Source organism: Vulpes vulpes, chromosome 11 (genome assembly GCF_048418805.1).
Source record: "Vulpes vulpes isolate BD-2025 chromosome 11, VulVul3, whole genome shotgun sequence".
NCBI lineage: Eukaryota > Metazoa > Chordata > Mammalia > Carnivora > Canidae > Vulpes > Vulpes vulpes.
Window position 1 is genome coordinate 17,314,188 of NC_132790.1, and position 24,529 is coordinate 17,338,716.

Below are 24,529 nucleotides of genomic sequence, written 5' to 3' on the forward strand. Positions count from 1 at the left end.
AAAATAAGTGGGAAATATCAGAAAGGGAGACAGAACATGAAAGACTCCTAACTCTGGGAAATGAACTAGGGGTGGTGGAAGGGGAGGAGGGCGGGGGGTGGGGGTGACTGGGTGGCAGACACTGAGGTGGGCACTTGACGGGATGAGCACTGGGTGTTATTCTGTATGTTGGCAAATTGAACACCAGTAAAAAATAAATTATTATTAAAAAAAAAAGAACACGAGGCCAATCAGCCGCTTTTAGCTGAATGACACATTTTTTAAGATTTATTTTTTAAAAGATTTATTTATTTATTCATGAGAAATAGAGAAAGAGAGAGAGAGGGGTGGGCAGAGACACAAGCAGAGGGAGAAGCAGGCTCCATGCAGGGAACCTGATGTGGGACTCGATCCGGGGTCTTCAGGATCACCCCCTGGGCTGAAGGTGGCACTAAACCACTGAGCCACCCAGTGGTGGCTGCCCATTTTTAATTCTCTGCTCTTTCTTAAGCCAAAGAACCACATTTTGGTGGCTGTATTCCCCGGGGGTTGCCTGTGCATGTTTGTAGGGGAAGTGCTCTAAACATTAGATTGTTAACTCATTTTGGCATGCACTGCTGTTCATTCTCATAACTCAAGAATGAGGGGATTTTAAGTTCTGCTGCTATTTAATCACACATGAGTAGGTTTATTGTTTAATCATGGTTCTTGTGACTTTTCTTTTCTTTTTTTTTTCTTGTGACTTTTCAAGAGTGTCTTTGTGGAAGGTGATTTTTGCCTCATTTTCCAAGAATGATGAGTCCCTTCTCATACCTGACTAGAAAGCTGTTTGGGTACTTAGAATGGTTACAGGCCAGTGGGTCTGCTGAGTCTTATCACCCTGAGTCTGCTTGTTCTCAGTATTTGGGCAGGATAGACACACACTGGCTCTAATCAGGCAGATCTCTTATCTCATGGAGGCGTGGCCCTTGATAGAGTAGCAGTTGGGTTTCACATTCCTGGTAGTTGCTCTGGACTTTTCTGAGAGCCTTGCATTTGGGATGAGGCAGGATTAAGAAGCCAGCAGTAAGAGCAATCTAGATCTCAGGGGACCTCCTCTTTGGTTGCTCAAAGTTGCTTCCTGGGAAGTCACTTGGTTCCCCCACAGGTGCTAGGGACATGAGTGGGGATCTGTGGGTCAGGCTGTTCCTTGAACACAGTATGGATCCCACCCACTAGCAAAGCAACTTCACAGTTATTAAGATCATCTCTTACTCTTGTACTTCCAAAGCAGTGGCTCAGCCCCTTTCTGCCCTTTGGCAGGACCTCCAGACTGATTACAGACACAGGATCTTCATAACAGAAGTAAATACAAAAGCAGTTCCTTTCTGCAATCCTTGTTTTCTAAATTTTCTAAATTCAGACATTCTTGGATTCCCTGAAGAATATTTAAAATGAATATACTTGTCTGGGGCTAAAACCAAAATCCAAGAATTTGAGTTGTGGTCTGGAAGGGCTCTCTGATTTTTTTTTAAAAAAAGATTTTTATTTATTTTTTAAGAGAGACAGAGAGAGAGAGAGAGAGAGAGAGAGAGAGAGAGGCAGGCAGAGACACAGGCACAGGGAGAAGCAGGCCCCATGCAGGGAGCCCAATGTGGGACTCAGTCCCCAGGATCACGGCCCGGGGTTGAAGGCGGCGCTAAACCACTGAGCCACCCAGACTGCCCTCTTTGTGATTTTTTTTCTGTGGTGTTTCAGCCCGATCGCTTGGTGAATTCATAGCAGCATGAGCCAACAGTTTGTAGTGGTCTATAACTGAGACCCTGTCCATCCGAAGGTTTTACCTCTTCAAATAGAGCAGTCTGTAAACAGTGTTCCTTTAGGATTTCCTCCTTGATGTGCACATTAAGCCCTCAGAAATGGTATTAAAGTGGACTTTAAAACCCCCCTGTTGAGACTCCAAAATTGATTAAGTGAAGGTAATACTGCAAGCTAGAATTTTCTAGTGTTTTGGTTGTTATTTTTAATAATTATTTACTAAATGATCTTCAGTTCAGAGGATCATAATAGATGATTCTGAGGGAAAGCTTAAGCTATTGATTTTTTTTTCTCAGAGACCCCAAAGCTCTGATAAAGAGACTGTGTGTTTTCACCCATGTAATGGGGGTAGGCTGGAGAGAGACATACTGCCCCAGTCAGGCTTTGTCCCTATTCATGGGTGCTCAGGCTCTCAAAATGAGCATTCCGCTTTTGTTTTGTGTGCTCTGAGAAGATTTTTCGATGTTTGCACCACTGCCTTTTCAAAGTAGGGGGAAGGTGTCAGGGCAGTGAGGAAGGGGCTATGCTCTCAGCAGGGCCTGTTTCTGTCTTTGATAGAATCTTTTTCACTGTTTGCAAGGCCTGTTTTTATTCAATTTCCAGAAATATTCTTCAGTGGGACCACTGCAATAGGATATTTCTAATGTTTTTTGAGCTATTTCCCTCTTGGTGAACTAACATTCCCAAACATGATTGGCAGCCCAATTTGGGGGTAAGGGTGGAGCCAGAACCATGCCAGGGCCTCTCAGTTTGGACCAGACCCATCTGCCTCCCCGTAGCAGTAGCCTTATTTTTGGAGTCAGGGTACTATCAACAGCTTCAGGGGCACCTTTTGAAAAGCCCCAGCATTTCCAGAGCCATTTTAATGCCTATTATTTCCTGGTAACTTTAGGTCTAGCTTGATATGATAAGACATCAGGGCACAACTTTTCGTGTATCCCCATGGCATCTGGCACACGGTCAGGTTTTTTTTAAACATAGTCAATTCTTATGAAATATTTCTTGTGTAAATGAATTGCTGCTCTAAGGCAGTAAAGGTCACTTTGCAAATGTTTTTACAGACTTGTAAACAGAGTGAAAAGAAGCAGCAGCGGCTGACCTGTTTGGGGACTGTGCTTTTCTCGTGTTGCTGCTGCCCTTTCTTGGGCACTGTTATGTTTTGCCCTATGTGCTCTTGGCACCTGTGATCCCAAATGCTCTGCTGATCCAAGGGCAAATGTAATTCTTCCTAGGCCTTCCTAGGAGGACAGGACACTGTTTCTGGAGGCAGCTCTCACATCCTGTGCCGCCTCAGTATTGGGAGCAAGTAACATTTCCAAAAATCACCAGCCAGAGCTGAGAGAAAGCTTTGCTCTGATCCAGTACAAGCCTCATTCTGTATTAATTGACAGCAGCCTTGGCATGGGTGAATGAATCTCAGCAACTTCCCGCAGATTGAGTGCTGGAGTTCAAACAGCTTGTAACTGTCAGCTAAAAAACAAAGTGGTTTTAAGAGAGTATGGGATGTATTAACTATTATGCTGTCTTTTGGAATAGGAATGACATCTGTTTGTATTAAAATAGCTATTCCAGTTAAGCATAGATCAACGGCTCTGTGGTGAGAATTGGAGACAAATGATTTTTGTCTTAATTAGAACCAATTGCCTAAGGTTTTAGGGGTACAATACAGAACAGTGTAGGATCCCATAGAAGCTGAATGAAAACTTCTTGCACTCATGTTTAAAACAGTGCTACTTCCCATGTGAGAAGGCGTCTTGTTGGTTGAGAACAAAAAAACCTACTCTCAGAGATGTTCATTGCATGGATGCAAAGAAGCATCAGATGGGCATGTCCTCAATAGTAATGCAGTGCAAACTGAGCAGAGGTTTTGAGAATACTCTAGGGTGTGGTGATAGTTCCTCCAGAGCACTGGCAGGTGGCAGGGTCTTAAAGAATTGTTTTTTTTTTTTTTTTTCCTAAAGAATTGGTTTTGAGAAGTGGTAGGATTCTAGCAAACCACACTATGTTATGACCCCTTCATTGAAACGCATGTTAAACCAGCTGGGAAAATAACCCCCTTCCCTGCACTGTGACCACAAGATTGGACCTAATGAAGATCATAGTATACCTGGAAAGAATTTTACAGCTGCTGAAGGAAACCACACATGTGAGGTCTCTCTCTGTTCTCTTTGTTGTTGTGTTGCTGCTGCGCTCGGAGGCTTCTGGGGGGTAGCGAAGGTCCAGGGACTGAGAGTGGTCACAGAAGAGAGGCCCCTGGGCTGGTGTCCATGTGCTGAGGCTTAAATGCAGCAGTCGCAGTCACCTCCAAAGTGTGGTTGGGGTAGAGAAGAGGGTTGACATTTTCAGAAAATCCTCTTCAAGAGTATGTGAAAGAGTTGGCAGTCTTCATCTATGTGCACATTTTCTTAGAGAGATTCTCCTTCTTTGTATTCTTGGTCAGCAGGGGTAGGAGGAGTACCAGTTCCTGGGGTCTGCAGGCTGTGGTTCCACACCCACCAGCAAGCTTCTGGTGGGCACTTTCTTTTCCAAGTATTAGGAGGGCTCCTTCCTCTTGAGGAGCCTTGCAACATCACTGCAACATCTCTTGGGTGACAGAGGAAATTTTTTATGTCTCTGTTAACTGGCCTGACTGGATTTTAATGACATGTTCTCTTAAAATGTGGGGCCGTGAAGACACAGGCAGTCAGGTCCCACCCTCCAGTCCTTTGCAGTGCCCCTGGGGCTCAAGATAGTGCTCACAGCCTGGTCACTGGCTGCATGCCGCTGTTTTGCAGAGGGTCTGAGCTGCATGAATCAGAATCATGGCTGTAGTCACATCTGCAAGGAGGCCCCAAGGGGCAGCGTCGCCTGCGAGTGCAGGCCTGGCTTCGAGCTGGCCAAGAACCAGAGAGACTGCATCTGTAAGTACAGACTAGCACATACCTGTGCTGGGAACCATCCTACCCCCAGAGGTTGTCTTCTGCAGTCCAGTAGCCGAAATGCCACCTCCTGGCAGAGCAGCTATATCAGGGCAGGCAGCTGTCCGCAGGATACTAACCTCCACTGAAGGCTAAATTCGCTGCACGGGGGGTAGTCTCCCCTAGGGAAGGAAGAGGATGCTTTTTAAGGGAACCCATCGAAGGAAATAAAATTCACAAGTCAGGACTGTGAATGCTGGGGACCGGTCTCCCTGTTCCCATAGAATATAATCAAATGTGGTCATCTGGCCATCAAAGCTCTTTGCTACCTGGTCCTGCTTCTTGTGCAAACCTCATCTGCCTCCTTTTCCCAAATACCCAACCTCTTTGCCTGTCGGAGAACAGCCCATGTTACCTAGGTCTCAGGCCTTACCCAAGCATTCCTCTCTGCCTGGCTTGGTGAATTCTCACTCAACCTTTAATATTCTGCTAACTTCTTTTTTTATTATTATTATTTATTCATAGACACAGAGAGAGAGAGGCAAAGACACAGACAGAGAGAGAAGCAGGCTCCATGCAGGGAGCCCGATGTGGGACTCGATCCGGGTCTCCAGGATCACATCCCAGGCTACAGGCGGCACCAAACTGCTGTGCCACCGGGGCTCCCCTATTCTGCTAACTTCTAATGATAGTAATGATAAGGAGAGGTAGCTACTTTTGAGGGTGTATTTACTATGTGTAAAGGCTTGTCCAACGATATAGCAATTTCATCAAATTCTTCATATCACCACCCTATTGAGCTAAGTATTATTATCCTCATTTTCAGTTTGAGAAAATTGTGGAGAAGGTAAAGCAACAAGGTCACACAGGGAGCATGCAGCCAGTTAGGGTTCAGATGTAGGTCCTCCTAGCTCTAAGGCTGGTGCATCTTGCTAAATTGCCCAGAAGCCCGCCCTGACTGGCCTGGCCACCATTTTGTATTTTGGCTCCCACAGCGCTGTTGGTTCCTCAATGGGAGCACGTGACACCCAGGGTTGAATTGTGCATTTATGTGTCTATCTCCCCAACTGTGAGTGCCCACAGTCAGGGACTTCGTCTTATTTTTGCCTCTCAGTGTCCCCACTGGGTGCCTACTACAGGTTGGGCTCAATACACATTTGTTTCATGAATGGTGTACACAGTTTGGACATAGCCGCCACACGATGATGAAACACAGGAATGAAACCCCAACTGGTAATAGGAAACAACCGGCCATTAAAGGTGTTCCTAAACCACTATTATGCTAGAGGAAACATGGATGATTTTCCTTTAGCAACTCTTCCCAAAGCCATGGACCTGCTGTAATTCCCCTGCAGTTTGCTAGGGATGGTTGTTTACAGTGAGTTGACCTTTGTGATTGAGAGATGAGGAGGTTGTTTCTTCAGTAAGAGCTTTCTCTCCATTGTCTCCATCACAAAGCAGAGTGTAGCCCTAAAACCTGACAAACCAGGGCTGGTGCCACCACCAGAAACAGATTCTGATAGGCTCTTAGGGCTCCTAAAAGTGAGGCTGTCCCTGAGGGCTTCCAGTGGGCTGAACAAAGTGGAGACTGCTTATCCTGGCTCCAGGTATCCTCACAAGGAGGACCCAGGCCTCCAGAGGAGACTCGCCTGTGGAGTGAGATTCTTTGGCATTTCAGTTTTTCAGGGGCCAGTAGAATACTTGGGATTTAAAGTTTAAAATATTTTTAAGATGTCACTTCTCCAATAATATAATCACATTTGAAGAAAGAACAAAAAGAAAAAAAAAAAGATGCAGAATTCCACATAACCAGCTACTTCACTTTTTTTTTTCTCTTCCTTCCTGCTACTTCACTTTGTTCTTATTCCTATTTAGTTGTTCTCAGGCATACACAATTTTTACATCACTGTAATCACAGAACAGTTTCTTTCTCACATCACAAATATGTATTTCGTTCTTTTAAGTTGGAAAAATTACAAATGCCTGTGTAATTCAAACAGTTTTAAGTGTGTAAAGAAAACCATATCCTTTCCCTTCCCATTTCTCTTGCCAAAGGTAACCACTGTTCAGTTTGATGAGTAGATTGTTTTGAGTTGGCTTCTCTGGTTACCCTCCCTTCTAACTAATCTAGATAGAATCTGATGAGAGAAATCCTAACATATAAATACAAATAAGTATTATCTGTTTCTTCCAGCCACAAAGTGCTATAACATTTTCTGTAGCCCCAGTACGGCCATATTAATATGCAAACTTCTCCTGATAGCCCAAAGCAGTAGTCTAGAATCTTTTGATATAATTCCTCTTGAATAGTGAAAATCTCCATAGCCTTCCCATCCCCATCTTCCTATATAACTGCTCAAATCCATCATTTAGCATTTCTTGAATTCGTACTGTGACTATCTATTCTCAGAGACAGCGTTAGGCTCTGTCTGAGTCAGTTACTTCATTATGCACAATGCTGAGCACATACTAGGTGCTCAAATACTTGCTGAATGAAAATCAGAGATCTTCCCAAGCAAGCACAGCCCCGGGTTGTGGAAAACTCAGTGCTCAGTGTGTTGATTCATTTTCCTCTCAGTGACCTGTAACCATGGAAACGGTGGGTGCCAGCACTCCTGTGAGGACACTGCTGATGGCCCCGAGTGTAGCTGCCACCCACAGTACAAGATGCATGCAGATGGGAGGAGCTGCCTTGGTGAGTGACCCCTACATTGGTAAGGGTCTGTCCCCAACCCACCTGCCCACTCCTAACCCTAACCCTAACCCTATTAATGGTGTTAAGCACCAGATTCAGGGAGCTTCCAGTATTTGCCTCTGAATGGGTCCCGTGCAGCTTTACATGTGGCAGTGGGAATGAGTGGTCTAGTCCCGGGAGGGGGGTGTGTCTCTCCCTCTCTCTCCCCTCAGAAAGCCCTTTCTCTTCTCTTGGACTAGGGGGCTCCTGAAGATCGTATTCTGGAGACTGGGACATTACATCCTAAGGAGCAAGGCTGACATGAAGTTAAAGCTAGCCATTTGTAAGGACACAGTGGCCTTTATGGTCAGCAGAAGACAGTGTTAGAGTGAACCTGAAGCTTGCATTCCCTGGTGTCTCTTTGGTCACTGCAATATGCTTCAAAAATCTTTCTCATATTTAATGTTTACTAAGGCTCCATGGCCATTTAACGTGCTATGTTTCCCACAGAGCCTCATTACAACATATCTTTATTGAGTGAACAGAGTTGCATATCCTACATTGTTCTCATGTCTGGGGTTTTGGCAGAAGTGGTCGTACGGGGGATGAGTAAACAGACTCGCTCTCTGGTGTCTCTTGTAGAGCAAAAGGATGCTGTCCCAGAGGTGACGGAGAGCAATGCCACGTCAGTGGTGGATGGCGATAAACGGGTGAAGCGGCGGCTGCTCATGGGTAGGCACTCCCGCCCCCTCCTGGGCACTGTCTTTTCCCTTTCCTTCCCTAACTTACTACATCAGACCTGAACCTGGGGCCCATACACCCTCAGATCAGCTGGACCAGGATCAGCAGCCCCTCTCAAGCTAGGCTGTGTTTGCTCTTCACCTACTACTGTTACTTAGTCACCATCTGAGGACCCTGCCATTGTGGGATGGACACCAGATGCCAGAATAACCAGGTTAGCCTCCCAGCACTGCCCCCCAGCTAGCTGTAAGACTTGGGCAAATGGCTCTGAGCCTCTGTCTCCTGGTCTTTCTTGAAAATGGATGCAATTTAAAAAAATGGATGCAATAAAGCCTGCCTCTTAGGGTTATCAGGAAGCTCAGTGAGGATGATAATATGCAGAAGTGCCCAGAGTCCAATGCCTGGGATTTAGCGGGTGGTCAGTGAATGTCAATTCCAGTCCTTTTGAGTAACTATGACCAGGAAGGCACTTTGGGCAGTCCTTAGCTTAACATGGCAATCTGTTTTTGTCAGCTGGGTCCTCTTCTCTCTGACTTCAGCCCATGTCGATGGTAAAAGAGATGAATGGAGAAGAGTGGCACTTGGCTATGGGATGTAAGAAGGTCTGCCAGCAAGTCTGCCAGCAGAGCTGGAGATGGGAGCAGAAGTAGAGGCGGTGGCTGTGGGGATGGCAGTCAGAACCTTTGGCACACTATTATTCTGGAGAAAGCTTGGCTTGACCTAAACAAAACTCTTTGATAGCTTCTAGATTTAACAGGTAACATATTGAGCAGCCATTGGTTACCAGGCAGGTGACATTTCTGAGCTCTTTTCTGCCCTCTTAAAGTTATTTTAAATTGTGTTAAGTTAAAATAGTACATATGAATAATATAAAAAAACTTAAAAACCTAATTAGTGCTATGAAGCTTGTAATGAAATACATCATTTCCTTGCCTCAAACTTCCCATGCCCTCATTCCATTTGTCAGAGGCAACAATTATCATTTCTCTTAGTTGTTTCTTCTTCTGACTCCCTTTCCCCCATATTTCTGAAAAGTGTATGCCATTATTTCTCTTTTTCCCAGTTCTATTATATTATACACTTATTTCTTGACATGTCAGTTTTAGATAGTAGCTTTGACTTCCTATTCCAGAGCACACTGAGTTTTAGCTCTCTCCTGCCCACTCCCAAAATGCACACACACTCCCTCTCCTGTAGTGGAGTTGTATCACTACTGAAGTCAAAGTTATGTATTTACATCATTGTGACTATAAGTATCTAAATGTGAGTTACCTGCACCATGTAGTTTGCTATGATTATTATTTTCTTTCTTTTCTTAGAGATACGTAAAAATACTTCTAAGTGCCTCTTACCAGTTTTTTTGTTTTGTTTTGTTTTTTTGCAAATTTTGGGTGGCGTTCTAAAACCCTTTCAATGTGTTCAAATACAGCAATTGACTTATTAATTCCATTTTCTTCTTAACAAGTGTCTTCTAGGGGCACCTGGGTGGCTCAGTTGGTTAAGTAACTGCCTTTGGCTCAGGTCATGATCTCAGGGTCCCGGGATCAAGCCTCAAGGCAGGCTCCCTGCTCAGAAGGAAGTCTGCTTCTCTCTCTGCCCCTCCCCACTGCTCATGCTCTCTCTCTCATAAACAAGTAAAATCTTAAAAAAAAAAAAAAAAAAAAAAAAAAAGTGTCTTATGAGGCTTCCCCTGCTCTAGAGGGGCCCGACTCTCAGGGCTGGCTTGCACACCTCTCATCCCACTAGCACCAGCCTAGGAAGGCCCTTCATCATGCTCCCGTGTCGGTAGACCCCATGTCTTCTCTGTTGTTAGTTCACATGAGGAGGTATAGGTTTTTAAAAACCTCCCATGCCTGAAAATGCCTTTTGGGTTTTTGTCAGCTGCGTCCTCTTCTCTCTGACTTCAGCCCATGTGGCAAATGAGATGAATGGAGAAGAGTATTTGGTTCAGTATAGAATTCAGAGTTGGGGATCCTTGGGTGGCTCAGCAGTTTAGCACCTGCCTTCGGCCCTGGGCTTGATCCTGGAGTCCCAGGATCACATCGGGCTCCCTGCATGGAGCCTGCTTCTCCCTCTGCCTCTCTCTGTGTGTCTCTCATGAATAAATAAATAAAATCTTAAAAAAGAAAAAAGAATTTAGAGTTGTGAGTAGTGAGTGCTGTATTGTTTTCAAGGATTCGGTGTTGTTTCAAGAAGTCTAAAGTCAGGGATCCCTGGGTGGCGCAGCGGTTTAGCGCCTGCCTTTGGCCCGGGGCGCGATACTGGAGACCCGGGATTGAACCCCACGTCGGGCTCCCGGTGCATGGAGCCTGCTTCTCCCTCTGCCTATGTCTCTGCGCCTCTCTCTCTCTGTGTGTGACTATCATAAATAAATAAAAATTAAAAAAAAAAAGGCCTTCCTGAAATGTCTGGTGATTCTAGGCTGGCTTCATATTTAATGGAGAAATATTAAAAAATCAATTGGATATTCTATCGACTGGTAGGCTTTCAGCTTGGATGAGGCCACTAAGCAGTGGCTTACACATTTCATTTGGAGATCCTCAAATGCCAGTATCAATAGGTCTTTTCATTTGGACAGCCCAGTTTAGCTGGAGAGAAATCCTTTAGTCTCCTGCTAAGGGGACATAGACTTGACTGCCAGCGATCCTGGAGCTGGGGTGGTAGTGGTGGTGAGGCTTTGAGATCTTTCTTTTCAGAGTACACACTTTCACCTGACAGTGTCTCCTCCTCCCTCTCTGTTATTCCTGGTATCCTTGAGTCCAGTGTTTCTTTAGTCCCACTTCTCCAGAAGATACATATCTCTGCGGTGGCCCAAATAGGAAAGAGGTAGAGTCACCTGGCTGTGGAATTTAGGAGGGGATCTGGGGGTTTATCTGTTTGTTATATAGACTTACTATCAATCTTCCTGTTTTTAGCTCCTTTCTCACCTCTGCCTCTAGAGTGAGTTAGTATCTCCAATTCCCAGGCCTTTCTGGATTCTGTGGCTCACATGAGCTTACCAATTGTTGGCACTCCCTCTGCAGACCACTAAGATTTAGCTTTCTGCTTTGTCCATTACTGCCTCTCCTTGACATGCTGCTTCCAGAATATTTGGTGTCTTTCATGTATTGTCTTTGCTTCTCTTTTCTCTGTCCTGAGGGATTTGTACTTTTTAAAAATTTTAATTTCAGTGTAGTTAACATACAGTGTTGTATTAGTTTCAGGTGATTCAACACTTCCATATATCACTTGGTGCTTATCACAGTAAGTGCCTTCCTTAATCTCCATCACCTGTTTCACTCATCCCCTCGCCCACCTCCCCTCTGGTAACCATCAATTTGTTCTCTATAGTTAAGACTCTGTTTCTTGGCTTGTCTTTCCTTCTTTTTTTCCTTTGCTCATTTGTTTTGTTTCTTAAGTTCCACATATGAGTGAAATCATATGGTACTTGTCTTTCTCTGACTTATTTCACTTAGCATACTACCCTCTAATTCCATCCACGTTGTTGTAAATGGCAAGGTTTCATTCTTTTTATGGCTGAGTAATATTCCATTGTATATACCACATCTTCTTTATCCATTCATCAATCGATAGACATTTGGGCTATTTTCATAATTTGACTATTGTAGATAATGCTGCTATAAACATTGGGTGCATGTATCCCTTTGAATTAGTGTTTTCATATTTTGAGGGTAAATACTCAATAGTGCGATTACTGGATGTTAGGGTAGTTCTATTTTTAACTTTTTGAGGAACCTCCATACTTTTTTCAACAGTGGCTGTAGCAGTTCTTGATGACTTATACTTAAAAAAACCTATTCACTCTCATGCTAGTTTTTTTTTTTTAAGATTTTATTTATTTATTTGAGGGAGAGAGAGAGCACAAGCAGGGGGGCAGGGTAGAGGGAGAGTGAGAGAAGATTCCCCACTGAGCAAGGAGCCCAACTCAGGGCTTGATTCCAGGACCCTAGGATCATGACCTGGGCCAAAGGCAGACGCTTAACCAACTGAGCTACCCAGGTGTCCCTCATGTTAGGTTTAGAGAGCAAACAGAGATATACCTATTCTAACTGTCATATTTAACTAGAACCAAGCTTTTCCCCCGAGGCTCTACATTGAGGTAGCTACTGAAGTAAAAGCAGTAAGTAAAACTAGAAAGACATTTGCTTATTGTCCCTCATCTCTATAGACGTTACTTAACAACTGTGGCTGATTTCATGTACTTCTAACAGTTCTTTCTCCTTACAGGGAAAGATAAACTCCTAACATGAGTTAATTGAAAGTTCCAAGAAAGTCATTGGTCTGCAGCAAGAGAATGGCTAGGGTAGGCGAAGCTTACCCTCTCTTACTTCGCCCATTACTTATATTGAAGGGAGAGGGTTCAGGATTAAGGAGGGAACATCCCCCTTTGTCCCGTTCTGCATCCACATCTAGCTTGCCAGATGTGGCCACACTTAGCCGGTCAGTGGCTGTGGATCAATAGGAACTTGTATTGGCTTCAGATCTACCAGTAGGGGGGGGAAAGGCTCAGCAGGTTGGAGAGACATTTTTAACCCCCTAACAAGCATCTTTGTGAGATGTCACTTTAGCTGGGTGAGAGGAGCTGCACCTGCTGGTGGTAGAGACTTGAGGTACAACTGTGAGTACCCCATCATGCTTCTTGGCTTCCATGAACTCTGTCAAGTATGAATCCTGCAGCCATATCCTTTCCTCCCAACCATATCAGCACTTCTTTAGCAAGCTAACTGTCCTTTTCTTACCTCCTTGTCAGAAACCTGTGCTGTCAACAATGGAGGCTGCGATCGCACTTGTAAGGATACTTCGACAGGTGTTCACTGCAGCTGTCCTGTTGGATTTACTCTCCAGCTGGATGGGAAGACCTGTAAAGGTAGCCTGTGCCTCTCCATGCTGCTAATGTGCAGGGATAAAGGGAGCTCTTCCCCTCCATTCCTCCTGAGTGACTCCAGATTTGCTCATGATTCATATCGATGGAAGCTTTTCTTCCTTGGGCTAGTGGAAGGTTATAATTGAGTAAGCTTAATTAGGACCAACTTAATTACATTAACTGTTGAGAAGGTCAGCTTCTGCAAGCATCAGATAACTCATTTCAGGCAGCAACCTTATTAGAAAAAGGCAGAAGTTCAAGAAAACATTCATTTGCAGGTGATAATATCAGTATATCATAAATAACAGCCTAGAGATTATGATATAAATAACAGCCAAGATTATTATTCAGAGAACTTAATAAATAGCTGTCCAATTAACTTTTGCTGATGAATAGAGACCTCAATGACCTGCTAGTATTTTGTGGGCAAGAGTACAAAGGCTTAGTTCTTTAACATGATAAAAAGCAGATAACCAGTTACCAGATGAAACTGAGAGAAGATAAGATTAATTTGAGTATCAGGAATCATTTAAAAGCATTGAGGCTACTTGATCGTTGTGTAATTTGCCAAAACAAATGTTCTAATTCCTTATAACTTTAATCATTAAACTGGAATGGAAAGTATACCAAAGGGAGCCATCTTATCTCAAGAGAGCAGTGCAAGGATGAGAATATAACAGGACATCACCATTCTTTCCCATAATCTGTTTCCTTAATGCTAGTCAAGGGTAGCACAAGTCAGAGTTCTCATGGGGATGAGGCACTCGTCTTTCCAAATTGGTTCAGCCAGACAAGAAAACATGTGTAAGATTAAAAACATCAGCAAACATCCTTAAATGCTTTCATGGGTCTGTTTTTGTTGCAGAGAGTAATGAAGCACGCACACAATAGCACGTCAGGGATTTGTGGAAAACCAGGCCAGTTTTGCTATCTGATTTGCTGATGCTTGCCTGTTACAGATATTGATGAATGCCAGACCCGTAATGGAGGTTGTGATCATTTCTGCAAAAACACTGTGGGTAGCTTTGACTGCAGCTGCAAAAAAGGATTTAAATTATTAACAGATGAGAAGTCTTGCCAAGGTATGTGCTGAAACGTAGCGGGGCTATGTGGTGCCCACTGATTGGAGCCGAGAAGACGAAACCCCACGCTGGCAGAGGCTGGTTCATTGGGCTTCTTGATGGAGTCATTAATCCAACCTCCAACCCATGCTTAACTTATTTCATTTGTTGGTAGAATAAAAAAACTTATGTAGCTCACAAGTATATTTTGAAAATTAAGCTGTTAATGATTAGAGAACACCTCAAAGTATCCATCTGGTGAGAACACCTCAAAGTATCCATCTGGTGTGATTACAGCAGAGCTCGCTGCTGGAAATGGAATAGATCACAGAGTGTAAACAGGTTTGCATTAGGGTGTTGAGATTATGAATAATTTCTTTCTAAAATTTCCTTTAATTTTGTGGATTTTATTTTATTTTTTTTTTTAATTTTTATTTATTTATGATAGTCACAGAGAGATAGAGAGAGAGGCAGAGACACAGGCAGAGGGAGAAGCAGGCTCCATGCACCGGGAGCCCGACGTGGGATTCGATCCCGGGTCTCCAGGATCGCGCCCTGGGCCAAAGGCAGGCGCCAAACCGCTGCGCCACCCAGGGATCCCTAATTTTGTGGATTTTATAACAAAACTTGGTGGCAAAAAAATATGTAGATTTAGTTAACATACCTTACCTTTTCCTAGCGAAAAGTTGGGGTCAATCCATAATCAAGGTCATGTACCAGTTGGTCTCTCTTCCTTATAGCCCTTGTTTTAATGAGCAACCGGCCTTTGGGGTTTGGGGAGAGGGATGGTGGAGAGGGATGGTGGAGAGGGAGGGGATTGAGTGGAAGCAAGGTTGGTCAGTCCTTGGGCAGGATTGCAGACCCCTTCTTAGGTGCATTCCTTCTACACAAGTAGTGTCAAGGGGGCAGTTCTTGTTATTAATAACACTTTGGGGTGGTGGTAAGCTGTGTTGGATGAGGGGCATTATTTATATTTTCAGATGAGCACCTCTTATGCCCTATGGATATAGAGGAAGCCCTCTCAGGAAAGATGTGCTGCCATGTAGTCTTGTTCTGTTTCTTGGAACAAGAGCAGCCTGACTTATTTTGTTAGAAATCCCAGAATTAAGTCAGAATCAGGAAATAATATCTGCTTTCACTTCAGGTAATAAAAAAGTGTAACATAATTATTATTTTTTTTAACCTTATGGTGTGTGAATTAGGTTTCTCTTCTCCCCCCCCCCCCCCCTTACTACATAATTTGCCAGGCAGTTCAAGTATAGGACCCTTTAAATTCATTCTATGTGACTATTGCATGGCTTTCTTTCCTTTGATTTGGAAAGCAAGCTTGATGTTCCACATAATGTTTCATAATGTATAGAGCAAGAAATACCATATAAGCTGTGTAAACACATTAAAAAGGAATTAGAAAAGTGATCTCATTATTTTTGGCAAAGCAACAGCCCATCATGTGTAGCCAAAGCCAGCTACTGAACAAGTCCACTTTCTCGATAACTGGCTGATGTTAATAACAGAATTCATAGAGTGACATCAATTACTAGGGAAGAAGTAGACTTTTTCTTATTTTTCACTTGGTCTTGGTAGAACAAATATTTTCACAGAACAAATTTACTCAAGAAATTGCCAGGATTTCTGGGAAAAGCTAGTGATGAAAAGGTTTTGTAAGAATTTTCCCTTTTTAATTTCATTGTTTCATTCCTTCACTTCCTTCCAAATGTTTGTTTTTTATTAACATAGTGTCTCATGGCACATTTGGTGTTGAAAAGAGATCTAGCCCTGGGCTAGCTGGCTTCCACTGAGTTCCACACTGGTCCTGGTTTATCCATTTGTGGACCCAAGTCGTAATTCTGTTAAAACCCTCCAAAGAGCTGAACAAGTAATGCACTGAAATTCTAGTCTACAAGAAAGATGTGAGGACCAGACCAGGGAAGAAGAGATGATTATATTGACAGAGGCAGCCTCCTGAGGCTGGTTTCCAGGACCTCAGCTGAAGCCAGAGATGCCTCTACATTGACCGAGGACAGGAGGGGCCCTGTGGGGCTGAACCATGGCAGAAGAACAAAGCCAATCCAGTTTGGAGCTTAACCACCAAATTTTAGTGCCTGTGATAGAAAATCACTGAGGATGTTAGTGTTCATGCATTCTTTTAGTGCAGAGGACATTAAAACCCAATTGGCCTCTTGGGGCCAAAAGGCTAATTCTGGAAAGATAGGAACCAGATTTATTTCCAACCCAACTGTCTTCTGTTTTCAGTTTTCTGTGGCTTATATAATTAGTACTGTTGTTTTACAAATAGTAATATAACAACAATAATGCATGGGTCGCACCTTATAGTTTACAAACCCTTTTAAGGTACGTTATCTCATTTAGCTTCATTTAAATACTTTAAATTACTCAGCCCTGCAAATAATCATGAGAGAGAGAGAGACCCAGTGAGCTTAAAGGCAAGTAATACTTGCAACAGAATTTGGAAATAAAGATTGTTTGTGAGTATTCTTATTGTAGGCCACTCCACCTTCTCTTTAACACAAGTAAGCAGGAGAACTGATAGATACTTTAAAAAATTCTGTTTGTGTTGTTTTTATTGTTGGTCAATAAGTGGAGTTATAAACATGTTCTTTCCACTCATTCCTCAGACTTGGTTTCAGCTCCCCTCTCCCTTTGACAATTACAGATGTGGATGAATGCTCTTTGGATAGGACCTGTGACCATAGCTGCATCAACCACCCTGGCACATTCACATGTGCTTGCAACAAAGGGTATACCCTCTATGGCTTTACCCACTGTGGAGGTGAGCAGAATGTCCCACTAGGGTCAGATGAGGTTGGGCTTGCGGGGGAGCATGGCCTACCTCCCAGTTTCCCCAGATCGGGGTCAATTTTCCAATATTGGGGATGAATGGGATATTTTACTAGAGTAATAGTGACTTCACCAACTCCAGGGAGGCATCTGCTAAGGGAAACCTATTCACATGGATCCCTTTAACATGTTAAGTTATGGACCAGAAAGAAGAACTGAGCTAATCAACCGTGAATTCTTCATTGACTTTATTGATGTAGTGTATTCAGACAGTGGGAGCATCTCTCAGGAGCGAATATCCTGTCTGTTGGAACTTCCCAGTAGATAGTAAAGTCACAGTCCTCAGAGAGATTTGGCAGGGCATCAACCATTTCCACAGACTTGCTATGCGCAGGAACTAGCTAAGAAGCCTTTTTCGAGGTTTGAGCTGGTTTTTTGAGCAGGTCTTTGAGCTGGAAGTGGACCATTGACTTTATCTCTCTGTGCTGTGCCCATGTAGCCACATGTTCTGATGTCATTATGCTCATTCAGACAATGGCATAAATCAGATTTGACATCGAATGATTTCCACCCTGCTCCCCCTGACCATCAGGTTCATTCAACAATTTTTGAGAATACAGATTCAGATTCTGATTCTGATTCAGAATGGCTAGGGCTTCCAAAGTAATCCTGAGTGTCTGAATATTCGGGAACCACTGGCTTAAATACTTCCTGCCCATACCTTGTGTCCTGTGCTTAAGAAGAACGGATGGGAGTAATGTGGTATAGATAGTATTGTCTCTCTTCTGACCTTTTCAATACATTCTTGGCATGGCTAAAAACATCTTCCAGGCAATCAAGAAACCCCAAGGATATATTCCCTGAATATGGACATGTGTCTGGGTGTTAGGTGGAGCTGCCTTCCAACCTGGACTCAGCCTTGTGTTGATGGGGATTTGTGCAAGTCATTTGCCTTCTCTATACTTCAACTACTGAATATGAACTATCCAGTGAGGAATCCTAATTCTATCCCCCTTGGCATGTAGCCTAGGAGGATAGTAGAATTTCACATCGGAGGCCTGTGCAGTGTTTGAGCTTGGACATGTGACAGTAGAGTGTGCTCCCTTCTGAGAATCCTTAATGGGGGAAAGGTTTGGTCAAACATGGAACCTGAGACCATCTTGGCAAAGCCTATGCCAGGAAATCCACCGAGTGGAGAGTGGGGTCAGCTGGTGCCAAGTGCACATCCTGAAGGCAGTTAGCACCTTCCCTTTGTTTAGTGAGTTCTGACCCTGTGACTTCCCTGCTGCTCCTTCCTCAGGGGAGGGATGGTATCAGCCTAGTCACCAGTGTGCTGCTGTGACAGGAGAGCGTTTTGTTCTGCAGACACCAACGAGTGCAGCGTCAACAATGGGGGCTGTCAGCAGGTCTGTGTGAACACAGTGGGCAGCTACGAATGCCGATGCCACTCAGCATACAAGCTCCACTGGAATAAAAAAGACTGTGTGGGTAAGGGGTACCGAGTCTCACAGTTAGCGGGCTCACACTGACACGGCAGCTCTGTCCCATGTCCACCTGGGCCTGGAGTGTGCCTGACCATCCCTTCCCTGACTCTTGCCCCATTAGCGGCAGCTGCCATTCTTTATATAGTTCAAAAACAGGAGATACTTTGCAGGCTCTTTGGGGGTTCCCTTTGTGCTTTTATGTTGGTTGGAACTCACTTCTGTTTTCCCAGTTGTTTTTCTGCATGGAAAAAAATAGCATACAAATAGCTTCTTTACCTTGGAGGGAAACAGGGCCCTGTGTCTTATGTTCTGTGCTGTATAACAACTCTACCTTCTTTTCTTGGGTCCTTGGATATTTGGGACTCAGCTGTCCTTAGCATATCTAGAAGTATCCTTCTCTTTCTGTAAGTGTCTGCTTTTTGTCCTATCTAGAAGTGAAGGGGGTCCTGTCCACTAGCATGTCACCCCATGTGTCCCTGCATTGCGGTAAGAGTGGTGGAGGAGACAGGTGCTTCCTCAGATGTCACTCTGGCATTCACCTCTCTTCAGGTGAGTGGGTCCCAGTCCCTGGAAAAAGTCCTCATGCCAGGGCCAAGCCTTCCTGGCCTTTAGGTGTTAGAGTCCCTCAAAGGGTTTCCAGGTCTTTGGCCAGCTGCTCCCTGACCACCGGAGGCCCATGCTTTGAGACCCTATATGCTGGGCATAAGTCTAGTGGTTTCTGTGGAATGGGGGCTGGAGAGTGCTTTTGGCTGCTCCCAGGAGAGACTGTGACCTTGCTTACATGTTGACAACCTACATTCTGTCTGTCAGGACTGCAAGAGACCTACTCTGTCACCTGCGGCTCTTCCTCTTCTCTCAGGAGCAAACAGCAAAAATCAAATGATTCTGCTTTTGGGGGTAATTACCAAATCTGTGTGTTTTCTCTGGGGCTCTCTGTGTTAAATGGGTTTCATTCTTGGGGTGCTGTTCTTGGGCATTGGCTTTATCTTCTTTTCTCTTAATCTCCTCAATGCTCTGAGCACATTACAGGATGTTCTTGCCCACAGCCTTGGTGCCTGAAGACTGACTCATTATGTAACAGATACTTACTGACTGTCCACTGTTTGCTAGGAGGCTCCGTGTTCAGCCCTGCTGAGTCATCATATTGGGCAGAGGCCCACAGAGCTCTGGGATCAGGAGACTCAGGTCTCCCCAATTCCCTGTCCCTCAAAGGTGCAGCAGGTAGTGTGTACCCAGAGCACATGGCATTGGTGGAGATAGACATAGGCATGACGAGGCACAACGATTCTATCCAGAGAAAGGATCCGAACCCTTTCTGGTTTGTCAAAAAGACAAAGAATGAAATTTAAAGCTTTTAAGTAGCCTCGTCCTCCCAGATTTAGACATCTCTGTGATTTTATCACGAGAACATCTGATTGAGGAAATTATTCTTAATGTCCATATTACATATACAAGAGAGCTAGAGACCCAAAGCATGATAATAATACTTGAATATATTGATTGAGCAGTTAAAATATACCAGCCACTGTATTACCTGTCCTAGCTGATTTAATCCACACTGTAGCACTCAGAGCAATTTTACTTTTCTCCTCATTGACCAGATGAAGACCCTGAGATTCTGAGAGATTAAATAATGTACCTAGAGTGATTCAGATAGGAAATAGGGGAGTCAGGATTTTAATTAGGAGTCTAGATCCAGAGTCCAGAGCACTATTCTTCACTGCCCCTCCTGCCTAACATTTGAAACCAGCCAGAACAGACATCATGGTCTGTTTCACCAAATCCCTTAGTAATGGGCACTTGGAGATTTAGGCTACCCACAGGATGGACAAGCAAACAGTTAATATTCAGTTCTTACTGTGTGCCAGACAGTAGGCTAAATGTATTATTTTTGCATCATCTTATTTAATTCTCATAGTAATGTAAGTACCCCAATTTTGTCTATTTTATGGATGAGGAAACTGAGGATTAGTGAGTTTTAGTAAGTTGCTCAAGTTCTCATTGCAAGCCAAGAGCTAGAATATGAATCCTGGGCTTTGGCTTCAGAGCTTGACATATGGTTAAGATTGATTGTGAGGGGAGAACAGAATTTTGCGCACGAGGCCCTCAGAGTGGGATTTTTGCTGCCCCCAGAGCCCGAACATCCAAGCAGCCTTTGGTGAGTGCCATCCTTATCTGCTCCCTCAACCTTGTCCTCCCAGAAAAGTCTTCTCCAGGAAAATCTGCCCTTCACTGTTTCCCTCAGCAGTCATGTCCAAATTTGAACTAGGGGATCCTGGTCTTCTTCCTCAGGAAGGCACAAAAGTGACCTCATGGTTCATCTCAGTGTGAAGGTTGTTTGGGGCCTCTCTTTATTATATTTGGGCATTGGATTAATCTCAGGTGGAGGAATAAGTGTAACTCTTAGGAGGCTCCTGGCATCCTCAGCCTCAGAGTCATGGGCACTCCGTGAGCCAAATCTTTTGTGGTCTCAGGATAAGAGAGGGGCTCAGGGTATGCAGTGTATGGTGGGACCCAGGCTTGGGATAGCTCCTCTGTTACCCACCCAGTCTTTTCCTCCTGTGCCTCTGAAGGTAATGTCTCTCACTTGTTTCTTTCTGAAGATGTCGCCACCATCAGGACAAGTGTAACCTTTAAAGTAAATGAAGGCAAGTGTAGTTTGAAAAAGGCTGAGCTGTTTCCCGAGGGTCTGCGACCAGCACTACCAGGTATGGAATCAGATGGCTGGTGCAGGGAGCTTGGTTGCATGTTGGGAAAGGGGCCTGTCACAAACTAAGCCCTTCAGGTGGTCTTGAGCAGCCCAGATTCTCCAAGTACTCCTCCACAGGAGGAAGAGGAGCCTAGCCTAGCACACCTGTATAGCTCTGGAGTTATACTTCAGGGCTTCCTCTGCCAGGCACACATGGTAAAGCTCCGGAGAAACCTGTGAGTTCATAGGAATCAATGAGGGCTTTAAGATACATTGGCAATTTGTGATTATATTGGGTTAAATTTTATAGATCTAAGAGTGTGCTTGGAAAATAAGCTAAAGAAATGAAAAGGAAAAAAAAAAAAAAGAAATGAAAAGGGTTTGGCTCAGGATAACCTTCGGTGAGCAAAGATGTAATATCCAGCTTTCCTCCTGGATCCAATCTTTGGAAGCAGTGACTCCATTGGCTTCAGCAGAAAAAATACCATCCAAGTAGAGCTGGACTTGTAGCGAAGAACAGAACCTAATACTCTTCTCCCCTCCTGTTCACATTTCCAGTATTATTTCATAGAATAATTCTAGAGCTTAAAAAAATCATGATTCATTTATTAGAAATGCCTCTTTCCTCAGTTTATCCTCAAATAAATCATACAAATAAACATTAAGCTCACTGTAGTCACTTTTAGTGCATATTTTAGTTGCATATTTTAAGAAACAGATTAATTTTGGTACCTCTATTTAAATGGAATATTATGCAGCTATGAATTATGTGTTTTTAAAGAATGTTTAATGACATAAATGGAAACTATGGAAAATGATCTTGTAATATAATGCTAAGATGGAGAGGAGAGAGTGAGATTTTGTATATCTAATGCAACCCAAATTGTGTAAGAAAAAAGCGTGAGTAGAAGAAAAAGGAAACTCACCATGTGATTAGTAGTAGTTATATCTGGGTAGAGGGGTTGACTGGAGATCTTCATTTTTTTCCTTCTGCATTTTCCAAATTCTCCACAGTGAGCATTTATACTTCTTTTTGTCTATCTATCTATTTATTTATTTTAAAGATTATTTATTGGGTGAGGAGGGGCAAAGGGAGAAGGAAAGAGAATATCAAGTAGGCACCATGCTGAGTGTGGAGCTCAATATGGGGTTCGATCCCACAACCCTGAGATCATGACCTCATGATCAAGCCAAAATCAAATTCAGCCATTCGATCAACTGAGCCACCCAGGTACCCCAGCATTTATACTTTTAGATCAGAGGAAAAAAGCTTTATTTATTTATTTATTTATTTATTTATTTATTTATTTATTTATAGATTTTATTTATTTATTCATGAGAGACACAGAGAGAGGAAGAGACATAGGCAGAGGGAAAAGCAGGCGCCCTGAGAGGAGCCTGATTCGGAACTTGATCGCAGAACCCTGGGATCATGGTCTGAGCCAAAGGCAGATGCTCAACCACTGAGTCACTCAGATGCCCCAGAAAAGCATTACTTAAAAATAGACTTGGTCTTTAGTCTCCTTAATGGTATTATACTGTTAATTTCTCAGTATTGATAAATATACATGTTAATGTAAGATGTTAGCATTAGGGGAAACTTAAACAATATATGGGAACTCTCTGTTCTATTTAAGCAATTTTTCTGCAAATCTAAAATTATTATGGAATTAGAAGTTAGCTTTTAGAAAAAGGAAAGGAGAATTTTTCCCAGAGGATGGTGGGTGGGGATTAATTTGCTTCCTCCTTCCTTTGGCTCCTGCTGACCTATTGCTTTGAACATCTTTGTAATGTTGAAGAATATGATACAGATAATTCGTCCATTGAATAAAATAAGAGTTTAAACTGGAAGCAAGTTGGTTGTGTGGATGATACATGGAACTGCTCTTTGGTTCCAGTTAATGGTCATTAGTTAAAAGATCCACTGGAAGCCACAGGAGATAGAGGGGTGAGGGAGAGATGGCCAGAGTCTGGAATAGGGATGTGCAGAACCCTGCCTTACACAACACTTCCTCCCACCCTAGATGCCTTCATGATATTGTTTGGTTCTCTAGATGTTTTGTGCTGTATATTGCTCCTGGTTATTTCAAAATAAGACATCACTGTTAATGTGTTTTCCAACTTCCCCTTCAGGCTGGAATTACTCCAAACTCAGTTTGCCTGAAAACAGGAGTTGGTTTCCTTTCTACTCCTGTGCTCCTTCCCTATTTGAAGCCTTAGTCCCTGCTTGGTACATCACAGTCCAGCTCTAAGGAAACCAACCTTGAGAACACAAGCACACCTTAGCAGACTGTCAGTTAGGAATGCAAGGCAACCCTGGTTCCTGTCTTCCACTTATGTGGCCAGCCAGTCAGAAACATCCAGCATTCATCCATGAAAATAATTTTCAAGAGCTAAATTGTTAAGTTATATAGGAGGCTCTTTGAAATTAAAATGTCATCGTGCTCCAAGCTGAGGCTTGCAACGTCTTGGCATCTGGAGTTAATCACTTAGTCCCTTGAGAGTTGTTTTAATGAAATGTTTACTGAGCTCTAGCGAATGTTCAACTGAGTGCTTTGCCAGGATCTGGCTTCCGATAATTTTGTTTCTTCATACAGAGAAGCACAGCTCAGTAAAAGAGAGCTTCCGCTACGCAAACCTTACATGCAGCTCCAGCAAGCAAGTCCCGGGAGCCCCTGGCCGCCCAAGCACCACTAAGGAAATGTTTATCACTGTTGAGTTTGAACTTGAAATTAACCAAAAGGAGGTGACAGGTTGGTTTGAAAACAGTCTTTGGTACCAGGCTTCTCACAGCTTGCTCCTTATTCTTTTGCCTTTCATCATTCTTGGGGGGAAACAGTAGTGCAACCACTGAAGTATCTCCTGTTTTGTATTGTTTTGTTTTTCACTCCCAAACTAAACTGAATTGGTTTGGAACCTCATGATTGTATCTGTTTCCTAAAAACTCAAAGATTCAATTTTGGCCAACAAATTTCTTTTAGAAACCAATGCTGCCCAGCCTGCGAGGTGCCCAGCCCCAGGTCTCCCCTCCATTCTGTCCACAGGGAACCGTGGGTACTGGTGGGTCCTTTATGGGTCCGGACATCCTCCTGTGCTGCAGCCTGACCTCTTCCCCCACTGCTACCCCTCTTGTTTCGGTAGCTTCTTGTGACCTGAGTTGCACCATAAAGCGGACAGAGAAGCGGCTCCGGAAAGCTATCCGTGCGCTCCGGAAGGCAGCCAACAGGGAGCACTTTCACCTCCAGCTCTCAGGCATGGAACTTGAAGGGGAAAACAAGTCTCCCAGAACATCTGAACACCAACTGGAGTCCTGTGGAGTGGGCCAGAGCCACGCAGGAAACCAATGTGGTGAGTGACCTGCTAGGCCATTCTTGCTCACAGAGTTGTCATGAGCTCCATAAAGACTCGGGGTAACCAAAAGCATAGACCATTCTCCCTCTCTGGGTTCACTCCAGAGAATGCTGTGGTTACCCACTCTCATTTGGGAATGACACATTGGGATTTGTTGTGCCTGCTGGACCAGGAGCTCCCTGGCACCTGGCAC

General features: G+C 43.8%; 1 protein-coding gene across 6 annotated transcripts in view; it reads left to right on the plus strand.

Annotated features, from left to right (window-relative positions):
- SCUBE2 (signal peptide, CUB domain and EGF like domain containing 2) overlaps positions 1-24,529 on the plus strand; it is a 66,635-nt gene that overhangs the window by 18,231 nt on the left and 23,875 nt on the right. For 4 of the 6 annotated variants that reach the window (XM_072727333.1, XM_072727330.1, XM_072727329.1 and 1 more), the window contains 12 exons: positions 4,551-4,676; positions 7,252-7,368; positions 7,990-8,079; positions 12,839-12,955; positions 13,912-14,034; positions 16,688-16,804; positions 18,178-18,300; positions 18,729-18,845; positions 19,107-19,193; positions 20,900-21,004; positions 23,583-23,738; positions 24,127-24,333. In XM_072727333.1, coding sequence (XP_072583434.1) covers positions 4,551-4,676; positions 7,252-7,368; positions 7,990-8,079; positions 12,839-12,955; positions 13,912-14,034; positions 16,688-16,804; positions 18,178-18,300; positions 18,729-18,845; positions 19,107-19,193; positions 20,900-21,004; positions 23,583-23,738; positions 24,127-24,333 — 1,485 coding nt within the window. The remainder of the gene's footprint in view (positions 1-4,550; positions 4,677-7,251; positions 7,369-7,989; positions 8,080-12,838; positions 12,956-13,911; positions 14,035-16,687; positions 16,805-18,177; positions 18,301-18,728; positions 18,846-19,106; positions 19,194-20,899; positions 21,005-23,582; positions 23,739-24,126; positions 24,334-24,529) is intronic. The other 2 variants (XM_072727332.1, XM_072727334.1) reach the window with 2 other exon arrangements.